This window comes from Bubalus kerabau, chromosome 12 (genome assembly GCF_029407905.1).
Source record: "Bubalus kerabau isolate K-KA32 ecotype Philippines breed swamp buffalo chromosome 12, PCC_UOA_SB_1v2, whole genome shotgun sequence".
In the NCBI taxonomy this organism is placed as follows: domain Eukaryota; kingdom Metazoa; phylum Chordata; class Mammalia; order Artiodactyla; family Bovidae; genus Bubalus; species Bubalus kerabau.
Genome location: NC_073635.1, coordinates 72,717,794 through 72,738,272, shown reverse-complemented (window position 1 = coordinate 72,738,272; position 20,479 = coordinate 72,717,794). Strand labels below are relative to the sequence as shown.

The 20,479-nt window shown below is 41.8% G+C and overlaps 1 protein-coding gene across 3 annotated transcripts in view; it reads right to left on the bottom strand.

The window, feature by feature from the left end:
- LOC129624648 (ATP-binding cassette sub-family C member 4-like) overlaps window positions 1-20,479 on the bottom strand; it is a 174,094-nt gene that overhangs the window by 144,841 nt on the left and 8,774 nt on the right. For all 3 annotated transcript variants that reach the window (XM_055542802.1, XM_055542800.1, XM_055542803.1), the window contains exons 4-6: window positions 5,472-5,696; window positions 1,566-1,655; window positions 73-236 (exon numbers count right to left, since the gene is read on the bottom strand). In XM_055542802.1, the coding sequence (XP_055398777.1) occupies window positions 73-236; window positions 1,566-1,655; window positions 5,472-5,696 (479 nt within the window). The remainder of the gene's footprint in view (window positions 1-72; window positions 237-1,565; window positions 1,656-5,471; window positions 5,697-20,479) is intronic.

Below are 20,479 nucleotides of genomic sequence, written 5' to 3'. Positions count from 1 at the left end.
ATGGAGATTCCTTAAAAAAACTAGGAATAAAACCTATATATTATCAATTTTTAAAACCAGTGTTTCTCTTACCAGAATGATGAAAACAATGTCCCAAAGCAGCTTTGCAAAAGCAGAAGAATAATGAGAACTGCCATCCCAGCAAGACATGATATTCCTATTTCCATCCAGAGCAGGGCAGTCACTGCCATAGCCTGCAGTGGCCCCACCCACAGATAGTGCAAGAACATCATTACCTTAAAGAGAGAAAGACAAAGCCTTCTTACAATGGTATAAAAACCAATAAGGATACAGTGTGGAAACAATATGCTCTGAAGGAACAAAAGGAAACTAAACAGAAATTATCTCAGTGGGCTTTAAACCTGCTAAAGCAGAAATCAAAGTGTCTACCCCAGATGACATATTTCAGGGGCAGCACATCTCCTGGGACGTCCCAGGAGAATCAGACCAGCAGCACTGAAGGAAGATGTGGATTTTGTCCACAACACAGATAAGCTCAGTTCAGTTCAGTTCAGTTCAATCACTCAGTCGTGTCCAACTCTTTGTGACCCCATGAATCACAGCACGCCAGGCCTCTATGTCCATCACCAATTCCCGGAGTTCACCCAGACTCACGTCCATCGAGTCAGTGATGCCATCCAGCCATCTCATCCTCTGTCGTGCCCTTCTCCTCCTGCCTTCAATCTTTCCCAGCATCAGAGTCTTTTCCAATGAGTCAACTCTTCACATGAGGTGGCCAAAGTACTGGAGTTTCAGCTTTAGCATCATTCCTTCTAAAGAAATCCCAGGGCTTCCCCAAATGATCTCTGTCCTAGAATTTAGCCCCCAACTCCTCTGGGGAACCGTGGCATCCCAGGAAAGCCTATCTTATGGTACCTACCACTCTCTCCAGTAATTACTGGTATATTTACCTCCTTGATAGGCTGTGGCTTATACATGGAAGAAACTAAGCTTTGTTGAACTCTGGAAGTGAGTAGGGGCCTTACTTCATGTTTGATGAATGAATACTTGAAAGGGAAGTATCTGGTGCAACACAGATCTGACCAATAGCTACAATGCCCTGGGTCATGTCATCTATGCATAAGGTCAATGGAAGAAAGACTGTGAAGGTGACAGCAGAGGGTAGGTTGTCTTTGGCTGGGAACCACTTACTTGGCATTGTTCCTCACAGGCTTTCTACGCAGCAGACATTGAATAGGGCACAGGGGAAAGAACAATCCCTCCCACCAGGCCTTCATCAACTAGAGGAGGAGGAAGACTGTCCAGCGACACCCACACCACGTGCCAAGGAGGGCCATGCCAGGAGGACCCCTAGGGACACTACCAAAGCTGGGCAAGAACACTGCTGCCCATCTATTATTAGAAAAACAAAATTCTCATTTACATAACAATACATATAATTACATCTAAGTTGCACACAGAGAAATGAAAGTTGGATAAATAGAACCTTCATCTTACATCCTCAATGGAATCCTGGCCAACACCAAACCCTGGCACCTGGCATCCCAATAAGCTGAACCCAGTGAGAACAGGACATGGAAGAGGATCCCTCAGGGGCAGCTCACCTGGTCAAATCTGCTCACATCGTTGGACAGCAAGTTGACTATCTGGCCTGTGGTGGTCTTCCCCATGGCCGAGCTACTTAGGCGAAGTGCCTGAAATGAGAGAGGGAGACAGAGAACTGGATTCCTAAGGTGATACCAAGTCATCTTAGAACATAACACAATGGAGCATGTGTTCCTGGGGTCTTGAGTGGTGTCAGCAGAAGCAGAATGACCCCTGAAAGCGGGGCTGTAGGGACCCTTCTTCAGCCTTTAACTTAGTGTGGTGGCAGCCCCGCCAGCAAGGACGGCAAAGGGAGGAAGAGGAGGTAGAAGCAAAATCCACCCCCTGTTTCAGTGAACGTGGACCTGTCTGAAGGGTAAAGGGTGTAGGTTTACACTTAAGAGCCAACTAAATAATTTTGAGCCAAATTAGATGAGAGCAGAGAGGGTAATTTAAAGAAGGAAATTTGGAGACTTGGACTCTAAATCTGGACTCAATCATTAATTCTCTAGGTGATAATATTTAAACACTTTGGGCTTAGTGTTTTCATTCTGAAATGAATGAGTATAATGTTCAAAACACTGTTCCTGTGAGGAAACTGTGGTCTTAATGCCAATCTGCTGACTTTATGAAAACTACAACCCGTGTTGCCAAATCCCTTTATTTAGTAAGAAAAATGGCCCTAGAGATCAGAGAAAACTGAAAAGACACCAGGAGCTGCTTCAACAGACCACCAACTGGAGCCACCAATCCAAACACAATGTCATACTTTATAAAAATGTTTCGTTTACTTCTCAAGTTAAAGAAGAAAACCAAAGATCAAGTGAGAATGTAAAATAATATAACCACAATGGAAGAGAATATGGAAGTTGCTCAAAAATTAAACATGAAGTTATCATAAAATACAACAATTATACTAAGGGTATACTCAAAAAAACTAAAAACACAAACTTGAACAGACAATTTTTGCACTCATATTCACAGCAGCTATGTCCACAATACCTAAAAGGTGGAAACAACTGTCCATTGACAGATGAGCAAATACACAGAATGTTGTATAGACCTATAATGGAATATTACTCAGCCTTAAAAAGGAATTAAATTCTGACACCTGCCACAACATGGATGAACCTTGATGACATCGTGCTACAGAACATAAGCCTCACACAAAATGACAAACGCTGTATGGTTCCACTTATACGAGGTACTAAGGTAGTCAAATTCACATAGAGAAGAAGTGGAACGGTGCTGGGTGAGGGGAGAGGAGTCGGGGAGTTAGTGTTTAATGGGAGCAGAGGTTCAGCTTGGGAAAAACAAAAAGTTCCAGAGATGGATAACGGTGATGGCCACACAATGAGAATGTACCTAATGACACTAAATGCTGCACTGAAAAGGAGTGAAAATGGTAAACTTTATGCTGTGTATATTTCACCACAATAAGAAAAGATCAGTAATCAAAAGCCAGAAGTAACTTTACCAAATCTGTGACAATGTATTAATAAATAAATGACAGGTCATTTTCATATATACCTTCCACAGAATCATTCAAAATTCCTCTGAAAAGAGCACGAAAATGCTGAATGGGCCATGTTAGGAGTGGCAGATGTGCAGCCATAGAGATCCCCTGGAGACCTGCCCCAGCCTGGGATCCACGGTGTAGACAAACTACAGCTACGAGCTTAGCAGCCGCTCCATTTCTAACACTTGACCTGATTTCTTCCCAGGACCAGGGATTAGAAGATGGGGCCCAAGACGAACCACAAATGTTCAGAGGGGCTTTTCAGAGCTGCTCTGTCGTACCAGTTTTTGGGTCCTAAGGAATCAGTCCACCTGTAAACTGAAAGAAGTGTCTTGTTTCTGTAACAGGAGGAGTCTAGATGCAAGGCTGTGCCAAGGAAATTTGTCTTTCCAATGATTTTGGAATTTCAGATTATGTCAATGGTGTAATCCCCACAATTTCTGACTTCATATAGGAACCATCTTTTGGGTATAATTAAGCCAGCAAATGACATCTTGGGAGATGTTTACATTCACATAAGCCAATGTGCCAGGTCAGATCACATTTCCAAAAAGCAAGATTTCAAAGTGTTAGAGGGAAGAGGAAGAAAAACAAGTGGACAATGGCTCATCTGTGCAGCAAAGAGTGAGCTTTGAGTACACCATCACCTCACACCTAACTTAAAGCTTTCACAATGCAGTTCTGGTAAAAAAATTTTGTAATTATTATGAGAGTTACAGAGAAGGAAATGGCAACCCAATCCAGTATTCTTGCCTGAAGAAACCCATGGACAGAGAAGCCTGGCAGGCTATGGTCTGTGGGGTCACAAAACAAAGGGTGGGACACAACTGAGCAACTATCATTCATATGAGAGTTAAGCATGATCTGAAAAGACAAACATTTAGCCAATTGGTGGGGAAATCTGAGTATCCATCTCCTAAATGGTTAAAGATGCAACAGAATAACAAAGATGATGATAAATGACAGTGAAGACCCCTGACTGGAATGTGCAGGCACCACTGCAATTTCCTCATCACCCAGAAGGAAACCAACTCAGATGCTGCTACCAAACAAGACAGTGAGATGCCAGGTCTCCAGGTTCATACAGTCCCGAGATGTACAAGACTCTGCTAAAGGAGAGATGAGATGACATCTCACTTTCTGCTGATAGAAGTATCCCAAAGTAATGGAAGTTCTAGATAAGCAGCAATCAGGTAAAAGAAGCAATATTTTCAATTTAAGCTGTTCAATTTTATCTTTCAATGAGGACTATATTAATGAAAATTATATATGTTTAAGGTTACCACATGTAGCTTTTATAGAAATATACATTGGGAAATGAGTACTATAGTAAAGCCACTTCAAGTATCTACTACCTAATATAATTGTCTTATTTTACATGTGTGGTGAGAATACTTAAGATCTACTCTCTAAGAAATTTTCAACACTATAATACAGTCAAATAAGGATTTTTTTTTTTTTCAAGCAACAGTATGGCAAAGAGGTATACAGGATCAAGTTTATACAGAGCCCTTCAGCTCTTGACACCAATATATCTGTAGCAATACCTTTGTAAAGACATCTGAAATCCTTATTCCTGTTATACTAGTTTAGGGTAAACTATGGAATAATTTCGGGGCATTCCTCAATATAAAATCACTGAACACATTAAATCAGTTCTTATTAAAAGTGCTATGATGAATACTAAAGATAAATAGCTTAAATGAAGAGCAACAAATTCTCTCTAGAATGAATGAAACAATGTTAAATTTCAAGTTTTATCTCAAATACCCTACTATTTTCTCTGAAACAATTAACAACAATCACATCTATATAATATAGTGAGTGAGTCTATATTTGGCATGAATTCTTTATATTTTTCTCTAACACAATTATATTGAATATAATTAGATGGGTCTTTTAAAATTATAATCATTCCCTTTCTCAAATACATTCTCTGCTTCGAGATATAGTTTTATAGATCCAATCTGTGAAGTTCACTTTTAAATAAATATTTGATATAAATTAAGATTTTAATGAACAACAACAAAAAATTTCCATAAACAACACTATGAGATTTAGGTATGAAGACATTCAAAATATGCTTGATAATATTGATACTTATTTTTAAATATTAATGTAACATTTAAAAAATATAATTTAATATTATTTAATATTACAAATTTAGTGGGTATTATGCAACACCCTATGGCTAAAAGTTATCAACAGCAGCCCTCACTTGATTTCAAAGAAAACCTTTCATTATTAGTAAAGTTTGCTTCAACAAACTTGGCTTGATGCAAAAGCAAGCTTCTCTAAGAAGGTGTAAACAATCTCAGTTAGGAAATTTTTAGTTTACAGAGAACTTTCCCTAAATGTTGCTGATCCCTCAAGGGAGGTACACACCGTGGTACCGAGCGACACTCACCTTGCGGTAGATCATGTGGCACACGGCTACTCTCAGCCTCATCCCCACACGCTGCATGTGGTAGAAGTACAAGTGGTGCAGAACGGCCCACACGAGCACGCAGGTGCTCAGCCCTGCCGCGTAGCCGTAGGCTTCGTGCAAAGCAGGAGAATCATTGGGATCATAGTTTTCAACATAACTAATCATTTTCCCCAAAAATATGGGTTGAACTACTCTGGTGCCTTCCTAAAAGAAAAGAAAAAAGCCTTAATTAGAAATGTCAGTTTTTCTTAACACAAGATTTACTTTTAGCATAGCATGTTAGAAATACATTTTGACAAAATGCTATCAGTTCAGCTCAGTTCAGTTGTTCAGTTCTGTCCGACTCTTTGCGACCCCATGAATCGCAGCACACCAGGCCTCCCTGTCCATCACCAACTCCTGGAGTTCACCCAGACTCACGTCCATCGAGTCAGTGATGCCATCCAGCCATCTCATCCTCTGGCGTCCCTTTCTCCTCCTGCCCCCAATCCCTCCCAGCATCAGAGTCTTTTCCAATGAGTCAACTCTTCACATGAGGTGGCCAAAGTACTGGAGTTTCAGCTTCAGCATCATCCCTTCCAAAGAAATCCCAGGGCTGATCTCCTTCAGAATGGACTGGTTGGATCTCCTTGCAGTCCAAGGGACTCTCAAGAGTCTTCTCCAACACCACAGTTCAAAGGCATCAATTCTTCGGTGCTCAGCCTTCTTCACAGTCCAACTCCCACATCCATACATGACTACAGGAAAAACCATAGCCTTGATTAGACGGACCTTTGTTGGCAAAGTAATGTCTCTGCTTTTGAATATGCTATCTAGGTTGGTCATAACTTTCCTTCCAAGGAGTAAGCGTCTTTTAATTTCATAGCTGCAGCCACCATCTGCAGTGATTTTGGAGCCCCAAAAAATAAAGTCTGCCACTGTTTCCACTGTTTCCCCATCTATTTCCCATGAAGTGATGGGACCAGATGCCATGATCTTTGTTTTCTGAATGTTGAGCTTTAAGTCAACTTTTTCACTCTCCACTTTCACTTTCATCAAGAGGCTTTTTAGTTCCTCTTCACTTTCTGCCATAAGGGTGGTGTCATCTGCATATCTGAGGTTATTGATATTTCTCCCAGAAATCTTGATTCCAGCTTGTGTTTCTTCCAGTCCAGACAAAATGCTATATTCGTGGCTAATTTAAAAGAAAATATACAGATTCACTATCTCCTATAAGACAAGCAGGTAACAGTTTTAGCCTTAAGTCAAAATTTTATATTCAAAGATAGTAAAGCCTTAGTACCTTATGCTTAGTACTCGGTGGATGCTCAGCATAAATATCACAACCAGTGCTTTAGAAGTCATTTGTCACAATACCAAGTGAGCTTAAGATGAATAAGGAAAAATGTGGCAGAAGAAGAGGAAGAAATCTGCTTCCACAGGAACAAGCCTGCTGGCAGCCTGCCCCTGTCCCCTGTCCTCTCAAAGTCCCAGCCCAATAGAAAGTCAACATAGCTCACATATGGGAGACACACTTTCATCACCTTCTTCATGAATCTTTATGAACTGAGACACTGGCACAAACACATCCACTCTTTTCCATCCCAAACTCCACATGTCTGCAGACCATGAGAAAGGAAACCAGCTTTGGCTGGAGTACCACAAAGAAACCAGGCTTGGCAGGTCTGTAGGCTCTCAGCTCCCGAGAGCACTGCCTCACTATGCCTCTACCCTCTAGAAGTTAGAATGTTCCTCGGAGTTAAAAATTAAACACGGTGGAGGCCAAGCTAAAAAATCATGTCTTCCGTGGTTCTCCATCCACCATCCACTGCAGTTAGTGGTTTGGAAGAAATGTTACCACTCCTCTCTTCCCCAAGGCCTAAGCCAATTGATTCAGGGTGCACTGAGGCTTCCACCCTGAATAAGACTTAGGGAAAGCAAGCTGCTTTCCCAAAGAAAAAGGCAAAGAAAGAGCAACTCTTACCCACCCTGCCAAACAGCCACTTCATCCCACAACCTGCTTTCTCTCTCTAGTCACCCCTTGAAGGTCCCCTTCTCCCCAGGTCCCCTTCCTTCTCCACCATGAAGGAAAACCAAACACTCAAAGAATCCAAGTCACCAAAAGTAAACACCTTGGCCCTCAACATCATTTCCTCCACAGACTCCTCAAAAGACCAAATGCCAAACTTTTGGAAATCTTTCAGGAAGGGCTTTTCCTTTTTGGCAATCCTGCCTTACTAACACAGACAAGGGAAGCAACTGACAGGTTTGCTTTGATAGCTCTCTTCCATCTCTCTGAACCTGAGGAACCCACACACAAGAGGAAGGGAAGGAGAATGCATAACACCAAACACCAAAATAATTAAGCATTTTCGCCTCGGCCAGCTAGTGTCTGATCAGGATATTTACCAAAAGATGGCTCAGTCCCTCATATGGGTGCCTCATTAAGCCTCAATATTCCTGTCTTGATCTATACACATGCACACACACACGTTCAAAGGCTACACCAACTGGTTCTCCTTCCATGAAGTCATGGAAATTTTCTTTTCTTTTTTTAATTTAAATTTATTTAATTGGATGCTAATTACTTTACAATAATTTATTGCTTTTGCCATACATCAACATGAATCCGCCACGGGTGTACACATGCTCCCCATTCTGAACCCCCCTCCCACCTCCCTCTGCTATAGAGGATAAAGGGAATACTATTTAGCTGAAATATAAGTAAGATGATCAGAACCTAGCTAAAATGATCAGTTATCATCCATTTCCAGTGTCATCCATCCCAAGAGGCATAGAGAGCTCGTGGAAGAGGCCCTCATACAATGGATTGCCAAACACACTGTTTATAGTTTCCTGAGATGGAAATGTGGAGGCCCACACAGAGAAGCAAGAACATCAAACTGTACACACAGGCAGTCCCAGCCCAGGCATGGCCAAGGGCAGTCCAGTGCTGCAGCCACAAACCATCAGAAGCCCAGCAGTAATACCTGACATTCCAGACTTTCCCGAAACTTGTGATTCTCTTTGGGAATCACTGTTTCCTGCTACTCAGCACTCCATTTGAGGTTAACATCCTTGTAATTATAGGAGAAATAAGAGTAATAGCACTCACCAAAGAGAATATGAATAAATGCAACAAATACAGCAAAAAAAAAGAGTGGAAATAAAGGCAGGTTACTACTGCCTAAACATAGCTGGATTTTTTTCACTGACAAACAGTATTTGATAATCCAGTTGAGGGACTTCCTTGGTGGCCCAGTGGCTAAGACTCCATACCTCCACACTCCCAATGTAGGGGACCTGGGTCCAAACCCTGGTCAGGGAACTAGATCCCACATGCTGCAACTAAGACCTAGCACAGCTAAATAAATAAATACTTAAAAAAAAAAAAAAAAAAAAAACAGTTGAACTAACAGCCTCGATAAGGTATAATGCCAGTTAATGGCTGGTATCTTTCACTCATCTGCCAATTCTTTTTTTGTTTTTCTCTTTTTCTTGATAATCATTATTCTTTATTTGGGACAGAAATTTTCAAAAAGATAAAGGTTTTCAAACATGAACTGTTACTTTGATCTGATGGAATTTGAGGGAAGAGTCATTTGCTATCCTTAAGCACTATTTTGGGACTTCCTCCAATGGCCCAATGGAAAGGAATCCATCTCAATACATGAGACACAGGAGATGCAGGTTTGATTCCAGAGATGGGGAGATGCTCTGGAGTAGGAAATGGCAACCCACTCTAGTAGTTTGCCGGGATAATCCTCTGGACAGAGGAAGCTAGTGGGCTACAGTCCATGGGATCACAAAGAATCAGACACAACTGAGTGACTGAGCACACATGCACAACTTTGCCTCCGCAAAGAGCAGCCACGGCAATTCAGAGAAGTGACGAAAAGTGTAACATACAAGGAATTTCCATTCTGGCATAAGTCACAACTATTGAAAATAGAAAACTGATATTATAGTCTATATGAAAAATAACAGCAAGTAGAGAAGAATTTCCAGTAATTTCTCTCAAAAAAATAGAAAACAAAATAGTGACTAGCACAAAACTGTGAAAACAAAACCCCAAAGTACATATAGAGAATAAGAATACAGATATTAAATATGATTCTTCAAAGTTTCCAGAACACACAGGACAAGAGTTACTGAGGCCGTCAAGGGTAGACTGAGGAAATCCATCACCTCCACACACAAGGAAAGGTTAAAGATAAAGAGTCATTTAACAGGAGAGCTGGCAGCAGCATTTGTAATCTGTGAGTGTTTCCATTTCTGGCATTTGGTAAAACTGGCTGAGGCAAACCAGGTGAAAGATTTTCCAGCTACCAGAAGATTAGCTCCTGCATATGCTCAATGTTCTGTTCCAAGTTTTAACTCCAAATGAAACAGTGGTGTTAATTCCAAGGAAAAGTCCAATTTCAGAACACTCTATTTATCTTTAAGGTCTCTCAGAGAGGCAAGGAGTGCCTGGGACACAGACACTGGTGGTAACCATTCCCAGGAGCTGCCCCCACCACACGTGGGGCAGACACCACCAAGGAATTCTCTCATCTGTACATTCCTGATTCTCACCTTCAATTAATAAGAAATAAAGCAACTGAGAAAATATTCATTATCAACCATGAATCTAATGAAACTGAAATTTTCTTGATCAGCAGGAACAGGGTCAAACACTGCCCCCTTAAACCCTTCCTCTTTGACATCAATCTATGACCACCCCATGATTATTCTTTCCACAAACCAATTGAGTATAGTTTTTCCTCTTCCACAAGAATTCTTCACAACTCTGAAATCATGAAGGATCTTTAAAAGAACTTAATTTAATACTACAGCGTTCATCAATCAAGGTTCTCAGAGAGTCTGAGTCTCTGAGGCAGATTTTTTTTCCTTTTTTGGCCATGTCATGTGGCATGCAGAATCTTAGTTCCCTGACCAGGGATCAAATCCTGAGGCATCTGCATTGGTGGCGTAGAGTCTTAACCACTGGACTTCCAGGGAAGCTCGAGTTAGACATTTCTTGATAGAGTCCTTGGTATTCACCCTTCTGACAGCACCTAACATTGGGTTCCACCTCTTGCTTCTTAGGGTAACTTCTTGCATGGCTAGGTTAGATGCTAGAACTTTCACGGTGGATAGAATTCCTCCTCCATGTTAATGTTTCTTACCCAATTTCCCCATATCTCATTCATGGGGGAAAAAAAAAAAAAAACACATGAAAATAGAAACAAGCTATCCAAGAAAAATGCTTCAGTAAAACATTCAAGCAGAAAAGAGCGAGCTTGTAGGAAAAATGAATAGGCAGTTAATCTTTAGAACTGGGGGAAAGGTGACAAAATGTAGAGTTGAGAAAAATCCAGAGATAAGGAGGAAAAGCAGTGAATCTGGGGGAGTCATAGCCATTAGGATTCTAGATATCCTAGCCTTCGCTCATCTTTTACACAGTGGTCTTCATCCTGACTGCACCTTAGCATACCTGAGAGGGGATAAGTGCACTCTGATGCCCGAGGTCCAGTCTCCAGAAACTGGTTTAGATTCAACTGATTAGGGTAGAGCTTGAAGATTCCTCTCCCTGTGGATTCTGGATGCAGAAACTAACCCCAGGTAAGCATCTGCTAACCTCCACACTTGCACTGTCATGTCATCTGAGCCTGGAATGGCTATGGACCTGCCCTGAAGGAGTTACAAGGGTCACAAAGAGTTTTAACCAGAGTCCCATGGCACATTTCATGCTTCTAGAAAAATCCTTCTGTATGTGCGTGGATTTATCTCTGGGCTTTCTATTTTGTTCCATTGATCTATATTTCTGTCTTTGTGCCAGTACCATACTATCTTGATGACTGTGGCTTTGTAGTAGAGCCAGAGAGATGGTATGGGGAGGGAGGCGGGAGGAGGGTTCAGGATGGGGAACACATGTATACCTGTGGCGGATTCATTTTGTTATCTGGCAAAACCAATACAATATTGTAAAGTTAAAAAATAAAATTAAATTAAATTAAAAAAAAAACTAAAAAAAAAAAAATCCTTCTAAACTCATGTCCAGAGATTATAGAGATGAAATTAAAATTTTTCATTTTGCACAGTAGGAAAAATAAAATGTTCAGAAAAGACATTTTAAAATTATGAATAAAACATGAATTAAAATTAGCCTGAAAAGTTATCTTTAAAAGGAGAAGGAGAATTGGAATAGATCTAACAAGGATATTGGCCTTCTTTAAAAATAGCCTTTTCTTGATTTTGGAATCATGAAAACTTATACAGAATTGTAATTATAAAACATCTATTTTTTTTAAATGCAATTCCTAAAACTTCAGAGTAAAATTAAACAAAAGTACCTAAATATATACCCAATAGTTCTTTTTTATATGGCTCTGCCAACCAACAGGATGGGTATATATTTAGGTACTTTTCTGGAGAGGGCGAGCTGTATGGAAAGAGTAACATGGAAACTTACATTACCATATGTAAAAATAGATAGCCAATGGGGGATTTGCTGTCTGGCTCAGGAAACTCAAACAGGGGCTCTGTATCAAACTAGAGGGGTGGGATGGGAGGGAGATTCAAAAGGGAGGGGATATATGTATACCTATGGCTGATTCATGTGGAGGTTTGACAGAAAACAGCAAAATTCTGTAAAGCAATTATCCTTCAGTAAAAAATAAATAAATCTTTTGAATAGGCAGTTTTAAAGAAAATAATTTGAAAACACATTCTCTGTGTGATACACCTACCTTAAGACAGTATGAACTGCAAAAAATTAAATAAAAATCTTAAATTGCTTTCAGATTGCTTTCACATTATAAGGTAAAATAAATGAATAACTATGCTGATATCATTGAGAATTGGGCTTAGACATGGGACAAAGAATAGATGATGGGAGGAAAGAGATACACATGTAAGCACAATAAGATGAAGCAAAACCTTATTGCATCTGACTTGGACTGGAAACACCCATATAAGCTTATTTCTTTGCCTTAAAAAATGTATTCTAACGTTGTTTAATGAAAAAGCCAAAAAACAAAAACCAAGAGCAATAAGCACCTCTAGCATTTAGACTATAGTCTTTAAATACCATTTCATACTAAAGGAAGCCAGGACTGCTTGAAGAAATGGATGATTCCAGGGTTGGAGCAAATGCTGCACAAAATGAGCTAGAAACATCCTCTCACACCAGGAACCAAAATACAAAACAAAACAAAAAATCTAGCAAAGACTCCTAGAGCAAGTGCAAAATACTTAGGACCCAACCCAAATAGACCCTCAATGCCCAAAGATGGTCAAAGGTTGGCATAAGCATAACAAATGAAATGGGCTGAAGCAGATCAGAAATGCTTAAATCCACGAGCTCAAACTGACATTCACAAAACCAAACAAATAACAATAAAAACTCACTAGCCCCAGAGGAGAACCAAGTAATCATTTTGAAAACAGGTTTTAAAAAGTGAAAACCATTATTTTCCCCTACTCTTCCTATAAATATTATAGTTCAGGGTGAACCAAACAGCTTAGAGCATATCCATTTTGCAACCCTTAATGACTTAATGGACCTTGAGCAAGGATCATGAATAGCTCCTAACATCACACACACACACACACATACACACAAAAGATGTTATGTACCTCATAAAGGAAGTATATAATCCTACCCCCTACATAGATGAAAGGGGTGAAGACAATCCAAATGAGTTACATCAAACCTCTAGATCTAAACACCAACTAAGGTGCCAGAGGAACATGTTAACTGATGCAGAGGGAAAAGGGATGAGCCAAATCCAGGCTGTGGGAATCTCTACAGGAGAAACAACCTAGAGGTGCGGGGTTGAGGGCAGGGAACAGAAAAGCAATTGTATAACCTATGGCAGCCAAATGTACCCTATTTAATACTGCTGCCAACAGCAAGAGGGGAAAAAGACAACTGTGAGCACTGGCTAGATACTGATGACATTAAAGTTAATATTTATGCACAATAATATGCTAAATATGTTTATTGGGGAAGATTCTACATCTTTTAAAGATACATACTAAAATATTTATGGATAAAAATGATATGATGTCTTGGAACTGCTTTAAAATAATCTTGGGAAGTGAGAGTGAGTTTCAGATGAATCAAGACTGCTCATTATGGCAATTATTGAAGCTGGCTTAGGGTGACATGGGCTTCCCTGGTGTCTTAGCTGGAAAAGTCTGCCTGCAATGAGGAAGACCTGGGTTTGATCCCTGGATTGGCAAGATCCCCTGGAGAAAAGAAAGGCTACCCACTCCAGTATTCTGGCCTGGAGGACCATGGGGTTGCAAAGAGTTGGACATGACTGAGCGACATTCACTAGGGTGACATAGGGGCTTATTTCCCTTTACTCTTCTAAGTTCCTAGCTGAGGATCCCTGTAATAAGTGACAGAATAACAAGAAAAAATCAACCAGAAGTTTATTAACATGTATATTTCTGATACACATGTGAAATATCAAGAAGAGCTGAGTAACTCCCTGAGATGGCCCAAGCCCCACCTTAAATGCCATCTCCAGCTAAAGACAAAAGAAAAGATGATGGAGCGCCAATGAGAGGTTAGCAGGAAAAGCAGCTTAAACTACACTAGGGTTGGGTTTGTTATGCAGATGTCATTCTTCTTGAAGACTGTCCTTCAACAGGATTCTACTGTGATTTAGAGCCATCCTTCTTTTTCTGGTACAGAGAGGCAGACACCTTTACAAAGGGATGTTTCCTTTATAAGTGTAAATGTCCCTCACAAAAGAGTAACTTCTACTCTGTCTTCAGGGTTTCTCCTGTGTCTATTTCTAAAAAGCAGAATCAACTCACAACAGTCTTTCTGCCAGAGAGCCCTATTCTGGAGTGATACATTGTGTTACCCTTTCAGTCTATTCTATTTTTGAAATTTTCTTAAAAATCTACAGCACGGGGTGTGGGGGGGACACTATAGAAAGCAGTTGACAGAGAGGCCAGAGCTATTGCTAGAAAAGCAGCTCCTCTTGGCTCTGAGCCTCAGTGGAGGCTGTGGGAGGAGAGCACAGAACAGAGAACACGGGTCTAGCAGTCAGAGCACTGGACTTTAGAAACCAGGTCGGCCACCTGCGAGTCACATGACCCTGAGCCCATCATGTGCCCTCCTGGGCCTCTGGGTCTTTATCTCTGAAAATACCTGCCTTGCCTTCCTCAGAGGAATCCTGGGACAACTAAACGAGCTACAACATTTCTGAGAGCTCTGAAACCACCATAAAAACAAGGGTTTTTCATCACTTTTATTATTAGAAGTCCTGGTAAGAGACTTACTCTATTCTTAAATGGCAGAGGCTGGTTTCACAAAGGGCTTGGAGAACTCATTCTTACTCACAGGTGGTCACAGTGAAACAAGAACGCTTGAGAAAAGCCATGTGTAAAGCCAAATTTTCTAGACTGCAATTAAAGTTTCACTTCTAAGCAAATTGCTAAAATTTTTAGCCATTATGAATACAATCTTTTAAAAAGAGTCTCCTACCTCCCTGACTCCATAAAGAAAATGGATTGAGGGGGGTGGAGGAAACAAATGAAACAGGTGAGGGAACTTAAGAGGTACAAACTCCAAATTATAAAATAAGTAAAAGGGGATCAGGGCAAAAAAATAAATCTATAAAATTTTTAAAAATATATAAATCACAGGATTATAATATACAACATAGGTAATATATTCAATAATATTGGAATAACTTTGCATGCTGACAGTTGGTAACTAAACTCATCATGTACTGTATAAAATATTAAATCACTAATGATATATACCAGAAACGAACATAACATTGTAAGCCAATCATACTTCAATTTAAAAAATTTTTTAACTTTATATTAAAAACTTACATATGCTTAGAAAAAGAAAAGAAGGTAGATATAAAACCCTAATTCATAACTCAAGGTCATCACTGTGGGTATTACCAACACCTAGAACTGGACATGGAATGACAGACTGGTTCCAAATAGGAAAAGGAGTACATCAAGGCTGTATATTGTCATTCTGCTTATTTAACTTATATGCAGAGTACATCATGAGAAACCCTGGGCTGGAAGAAGCACAAGCTGGAATCAAGATTGCTGAGAGAAATATCGATAACTTCAGATATGCAGATGACACCACCCTTATGGCAGAAAGTGAAGAGGAACTCAAAAGCCTCTTGATGAAAGTGAAAGAGGAGAGTGAAAAAGTTGGCTTAAAGCTCAACATTCAGAAAACGAAGATCATGGCATCTGGTCCCATCACTTCATGGGAAATAGATGGGGAAACAGTGGCAGACTTTATTTTGGGGAGCTCCCAAATCACTGCAGATGGTGACTGCAGCCATGAAATTAAAAGACACTTACTCCTTGGAAGGAAAGTTATGACCAACCTAGATAGCATATTCAAAAGCAGAGACATTACTTTGCCAACAAAGGTCCATCTAGTCAAGGCTATGGTTTTTCCAATAGTCATGTATGGATGTGAGAGTTGGACTGTAAAGAAAGCTTAATGCCAAAGAATTGATGCTTTTGAACTATGGTGTTGGAGAAGACTCTTGAGAGTCCCTTGGACTGCAAGGAGATCCAACCAGTTCATTCTAAAGGAGATCAGTCCTGGGTGTTCTTAGGAAGGACTGCTGCTAAAGCTTAAACTCCAGTACTTTGGCCACTTCATGCGAAGGGTTGACTCATTGGAAAACACTCTGATGCTGGGAGGGATTGGGGGCAGGAGGATAAGGGGACGACAGAGGATGAGATGGTTGGATGGCATCACTGACTCGATGGATGTGAGTTTGAGTGAACTCTGGGAGTTGGTGATGGACAGGGAGGCCTGGCATGGTGTGATTCATGGGGTCACAAAGAGTTGGACATGCCTGAGCAACTGAACTGAACTGAAGTGAATGGCTAATGTAATGCTCTCAGGAACCAGCAGGGCACACACAGCAGGTCTACTCTGCAGGTCCCCATCCACTCTGCTCTAGGCGCCCTCCTCCTCTCCTGCTGTGTGGTCCTCAGTGGTTGCTCTCAGCCCGCAGTATCTCTGCCACTAGCAGACACTCCTCAGCCTCCTGGTTGAGCAAAGTGAGAGACACATAGAACAAAGGGTTGGGGAATAAATGCAAAGACCACTCAGCTCTCGGGGAACCAGCCTTGAGTTGAGGCACAAAGCCCACTTTGGGATGCAGAGGATTCTGTTTACTTCCTGCCCATCAGCTGAGCTCCAAAGAGAAGATTTACACACACGGGCTTCCCCACAGCCTCCACCTGGACCAGAAACCACCAGCAAAAGTGGTCTCAGACAAAGGCCAAGTGTCCAGATAAGGCCAGGCCACATCTAAGGGTCCTGGGAAGAGGACATAACTCCCAGCCACTCCTCCCCTCTCAGGAGAACAGACTGGGTGAACACACTCCAGCTCTCTGAGGTCACCCCACTTATACACAAGCAAGTAGAGACCTCACCTCTCAGAGAGAAGCCCTGATGACCTGGGGAGGTGGTCTCTGTGTCTCTGGCCCAGGCAGAAACTTCAGGTTCCTCCTCTCCACCCTAAGAGCCCTGGGCATGCGGAAACCTGTCCTCCCCACCTGCAGTCCCCATGGAGGTGCACACAGGGGCCAGGGTGCTGGGAACTCTCTGCCTGTTCTGTTCTAATTAGCATTGACCTGCGAGGGCTCCACAGCCTGGTAACTGTTTCTCCAAGTGGTAGAGATACTCCTCAGTTCTCATAGGACAGAGGTTTTCATATTTCAGAATCCTAAGAGCCTCACCCTGGACAGGTGTCACCCTGCTTTTTCCCACTGGTGCTGCCAGGAGTACCTGGGAGGCCCTGCTTGTGCTGTGGGTGGAAAGAGCACACTTTTTGGGATCATGGATGATCCACGGGTTGTTCCGTGCAGCCAAGGAATTGAAAGAGGGCTGGAGGTCACCAAGGAAACACATTTGTGTTTTAGAAAATCCTGGGCTGAGTTTAGATCTTTCATTAACAAAAATATAAAGATCAATAAGCAGTACAGATAGATCACAACATGGAAATTTGCTTCATAAAATCAACTTAAGTAACTAGTACTGCTACTGCTACTAGTACTAGTAGTACTAGCACACAGGTGAGCCCCTACATTCAAGGTCCTCTACTCCCCACTTCTCTGCCATAACCACCCAGTGACCAACCTCCTGAAAGGGCCCAGGGCTCTACCAGCTGCCCCTTTTGCAGCCCCAGGCCTGGCCTTCCTGGATCCCCAGCAGGAAGTATTACTGGGTCTGGAAAACTTTGAAATCAACACTCCCAGCACCACAGTGGGGCGGATACCCTCTAAGTAAGAACAGCAGATTCTGCAGCCTCTCCCTCTATGTCTGCTTCTCCCATGAACTGCCATAGCCAAGACCCAGGACTCATATTAGGATGGGATCCATTCGAGGCTTAGCGACTGCACTTTAGGAGCTGACAGCCCAGGACAACAAGAAAATCCACATGGGCTATGCTTTGAGACCCACTTGCCTTCAAGCCTCTTTATCATCTGGTACCAAAGAGAAACTAGAGAACCAGCAACAGCAGAGAGAGATCTGCTCCAGGATATGATCCAACATTAAACCCGGAGGCCACTCATCCAACCAGGCACCTGGCATTAGTCACAAGTACACACCAAGGCCCCAGGGTTTCCAGACAAGCAGAATTCATGAGAACTCACCCAGGATGGAAACCTGCATGGAGGGTGCATGAGTTCTCCACAATTCAAGGTGAGGCTGGAGCTCCTCCCCACGGGGGTTCTGGCCTGGCTGACCTGGCCCATGGGGAGGGGGCAGCCCAGGGAAGGGAGTGATCTTGGGAGCTCTGGCAGCTCCAGCCCAGACACATGACCCCAGGTTCTGTTCCACAGGAAGGGGATGATCCTTTCCTAGGAAAGCATTTATCATATGTGACCTGGGAAAGTCAACAATTACTTGCTGAACAACTGTCAAATGTCTTATGTTATTCTGGGCTCCAGTCCAAATTTGAGTGAATAATAGTCGCTCAGTTGTGTTTGACTCTTTGCGACCCCATGGACTGGACACTGCCAGGCTCCTCTGTTCATGGAATTCTTCAGGAAAGAATACTGGAGTGGGTTGCCATTTTCTTATCCAGGGTATCTTCCTGATGCAGGGATCAAACAAGGGTCTCCTGCACTGCAGGCAGATTCTTCTGAGCACCAGGAAGTTCAGTTCAGTTCAGTCACTCAGTCGTGTCCGATTCTTTGAGGTCCCATGGACTGCACCATTCTGGGCCTCCCTTTCCATCACCAACTCCCGGAGTTTACTCAAACTAATGTTCATTGAGTCGGTAATGCCATCCAGCCATCTCGTATGCTGTCATCCCCATCTCTTCCCACCTTCAATCTTTCCCAGCATCAAGGACTTTTCCAATGACTCAGTTCTTCGAATCAGGTGCACAAAGTATTGGAATTTCAGTTTTAGCATCAGTTCCAATGAATATTCAGGACTGATTTCCTTTAGGGTGGACTGGTTGCATCTCCTTGCAGTCCAAAGGACTCTCAAGAGTCTTCTCCAACACCACAGTTCAAAAGTATCAATTCTTTGGTGCTCAGCTTTCTTACTAGTCCAACTCTCACATCCATACATGACTACTGGAAAAACCATAGCTTTGACTAGACGGACCTTTGTTGCCAAAGTAATGTCTCTGCTTTTTTATATGCTGTCTAGGTTGGTCATAACTGTTTTTCCAAGGAGCAAGCATCTTTTAATTTCATGGCTGCAGTCACCATCTGCAGTGATTTGGGCTCATGTACTGTTGAATCATGGCTTGGAGAATTTTGAGCATTACTTTACTAGCATGTGAGATGAGTGCAATTGTGCGGCAGTTTGAGCATTCTTTGGCCTTGTCTCTCTTTGGGATTGGAATGAAAACTGACCTTTTCCAGTCCTGTGGCCACTGCTGATTTTTCCAAATTTGCTTGCATATTGAGTGCAGCACTTTCATAGCATCATCTTTGGGGATTTGAAATAGCTCAACTGGAATTCCACCACTTCCACTAGCTTTGTTCTTAGTGATGCTTCCTAAGGCTCACTTGACTTCACCTTCCAGGATGTCTGGCTCTAGGCGAGTGATCACACCACTGTGATTATCTGGGTCATAAAAATCTGTTTTGCATAGTTCTTCTATGTATTCTTGCAACCTCTTCTTAGTATCTTCTGCCTCTGTTAGGTCCATACCATTTCTTTCCTTTATTGTGCCCATCTTTGTATGAAATGTTCTGCTGGTATCTCTGATTTTTTTGATGAGATCTCTTGTCTTTCCCATTCTATTGCTTTCATCTCTTTCTTTGCATTGATCACTGAGGAACACTTTCTTATCTTTCCTTGCTATTCTTTGGAACTCTGCATTCAAATGGGTATATCTTTCCTTTTCTCCTTTGCCTTTAGCTTCTCTTCTCTTCTCTTCTCTTCACAGCTATTTGTAAAGCCTCCTCAGACAACCATTTTGCCTTCTTGCATTTCTTTTTCTTGAGGATGGTCTTGGTCCCTGCCTCTTTTACAGTGTCATGAACCCCCATCCATAGTTCCTCAGGCATTGTGTCTATCAGATCTAGTCCCTTGAATCTATTTCTCATGTCTACTGTATAATCGTAAGGGATCTGATTTAAGTCATACCTGAATGATTTAGTGGTTTTCCCTACTTTCTTCAATTTAAGTCTGAATTTGGCAATAAGGAGTTCATGATCTGAGCCACAGTCAGCTCCTGGTCTTCTTTTGTTGACGGTATACAACTTCTCCATCTTTGGTGGCAGAGAATATAATCAATCTGATTTCATGTGGACCATCTGATGATGTCCATGTGTAGAGTCTTCTCTTGTGTTGTTGGAAGAGGGTGTCTGCTATGATCAGTGTGTTCTCTTGGCAAAACTCTATTAGCCTTTGCCCTGTTTCATTCTGTATTCCAAGGCCAAATTTTCCTGTAACCCCAGGTACTCTTGACTTCCTACTTTTGCATTCCAGTCCCCTATAATGAAAAGGACATCCTTTTTGGGTGTTAGTTCTA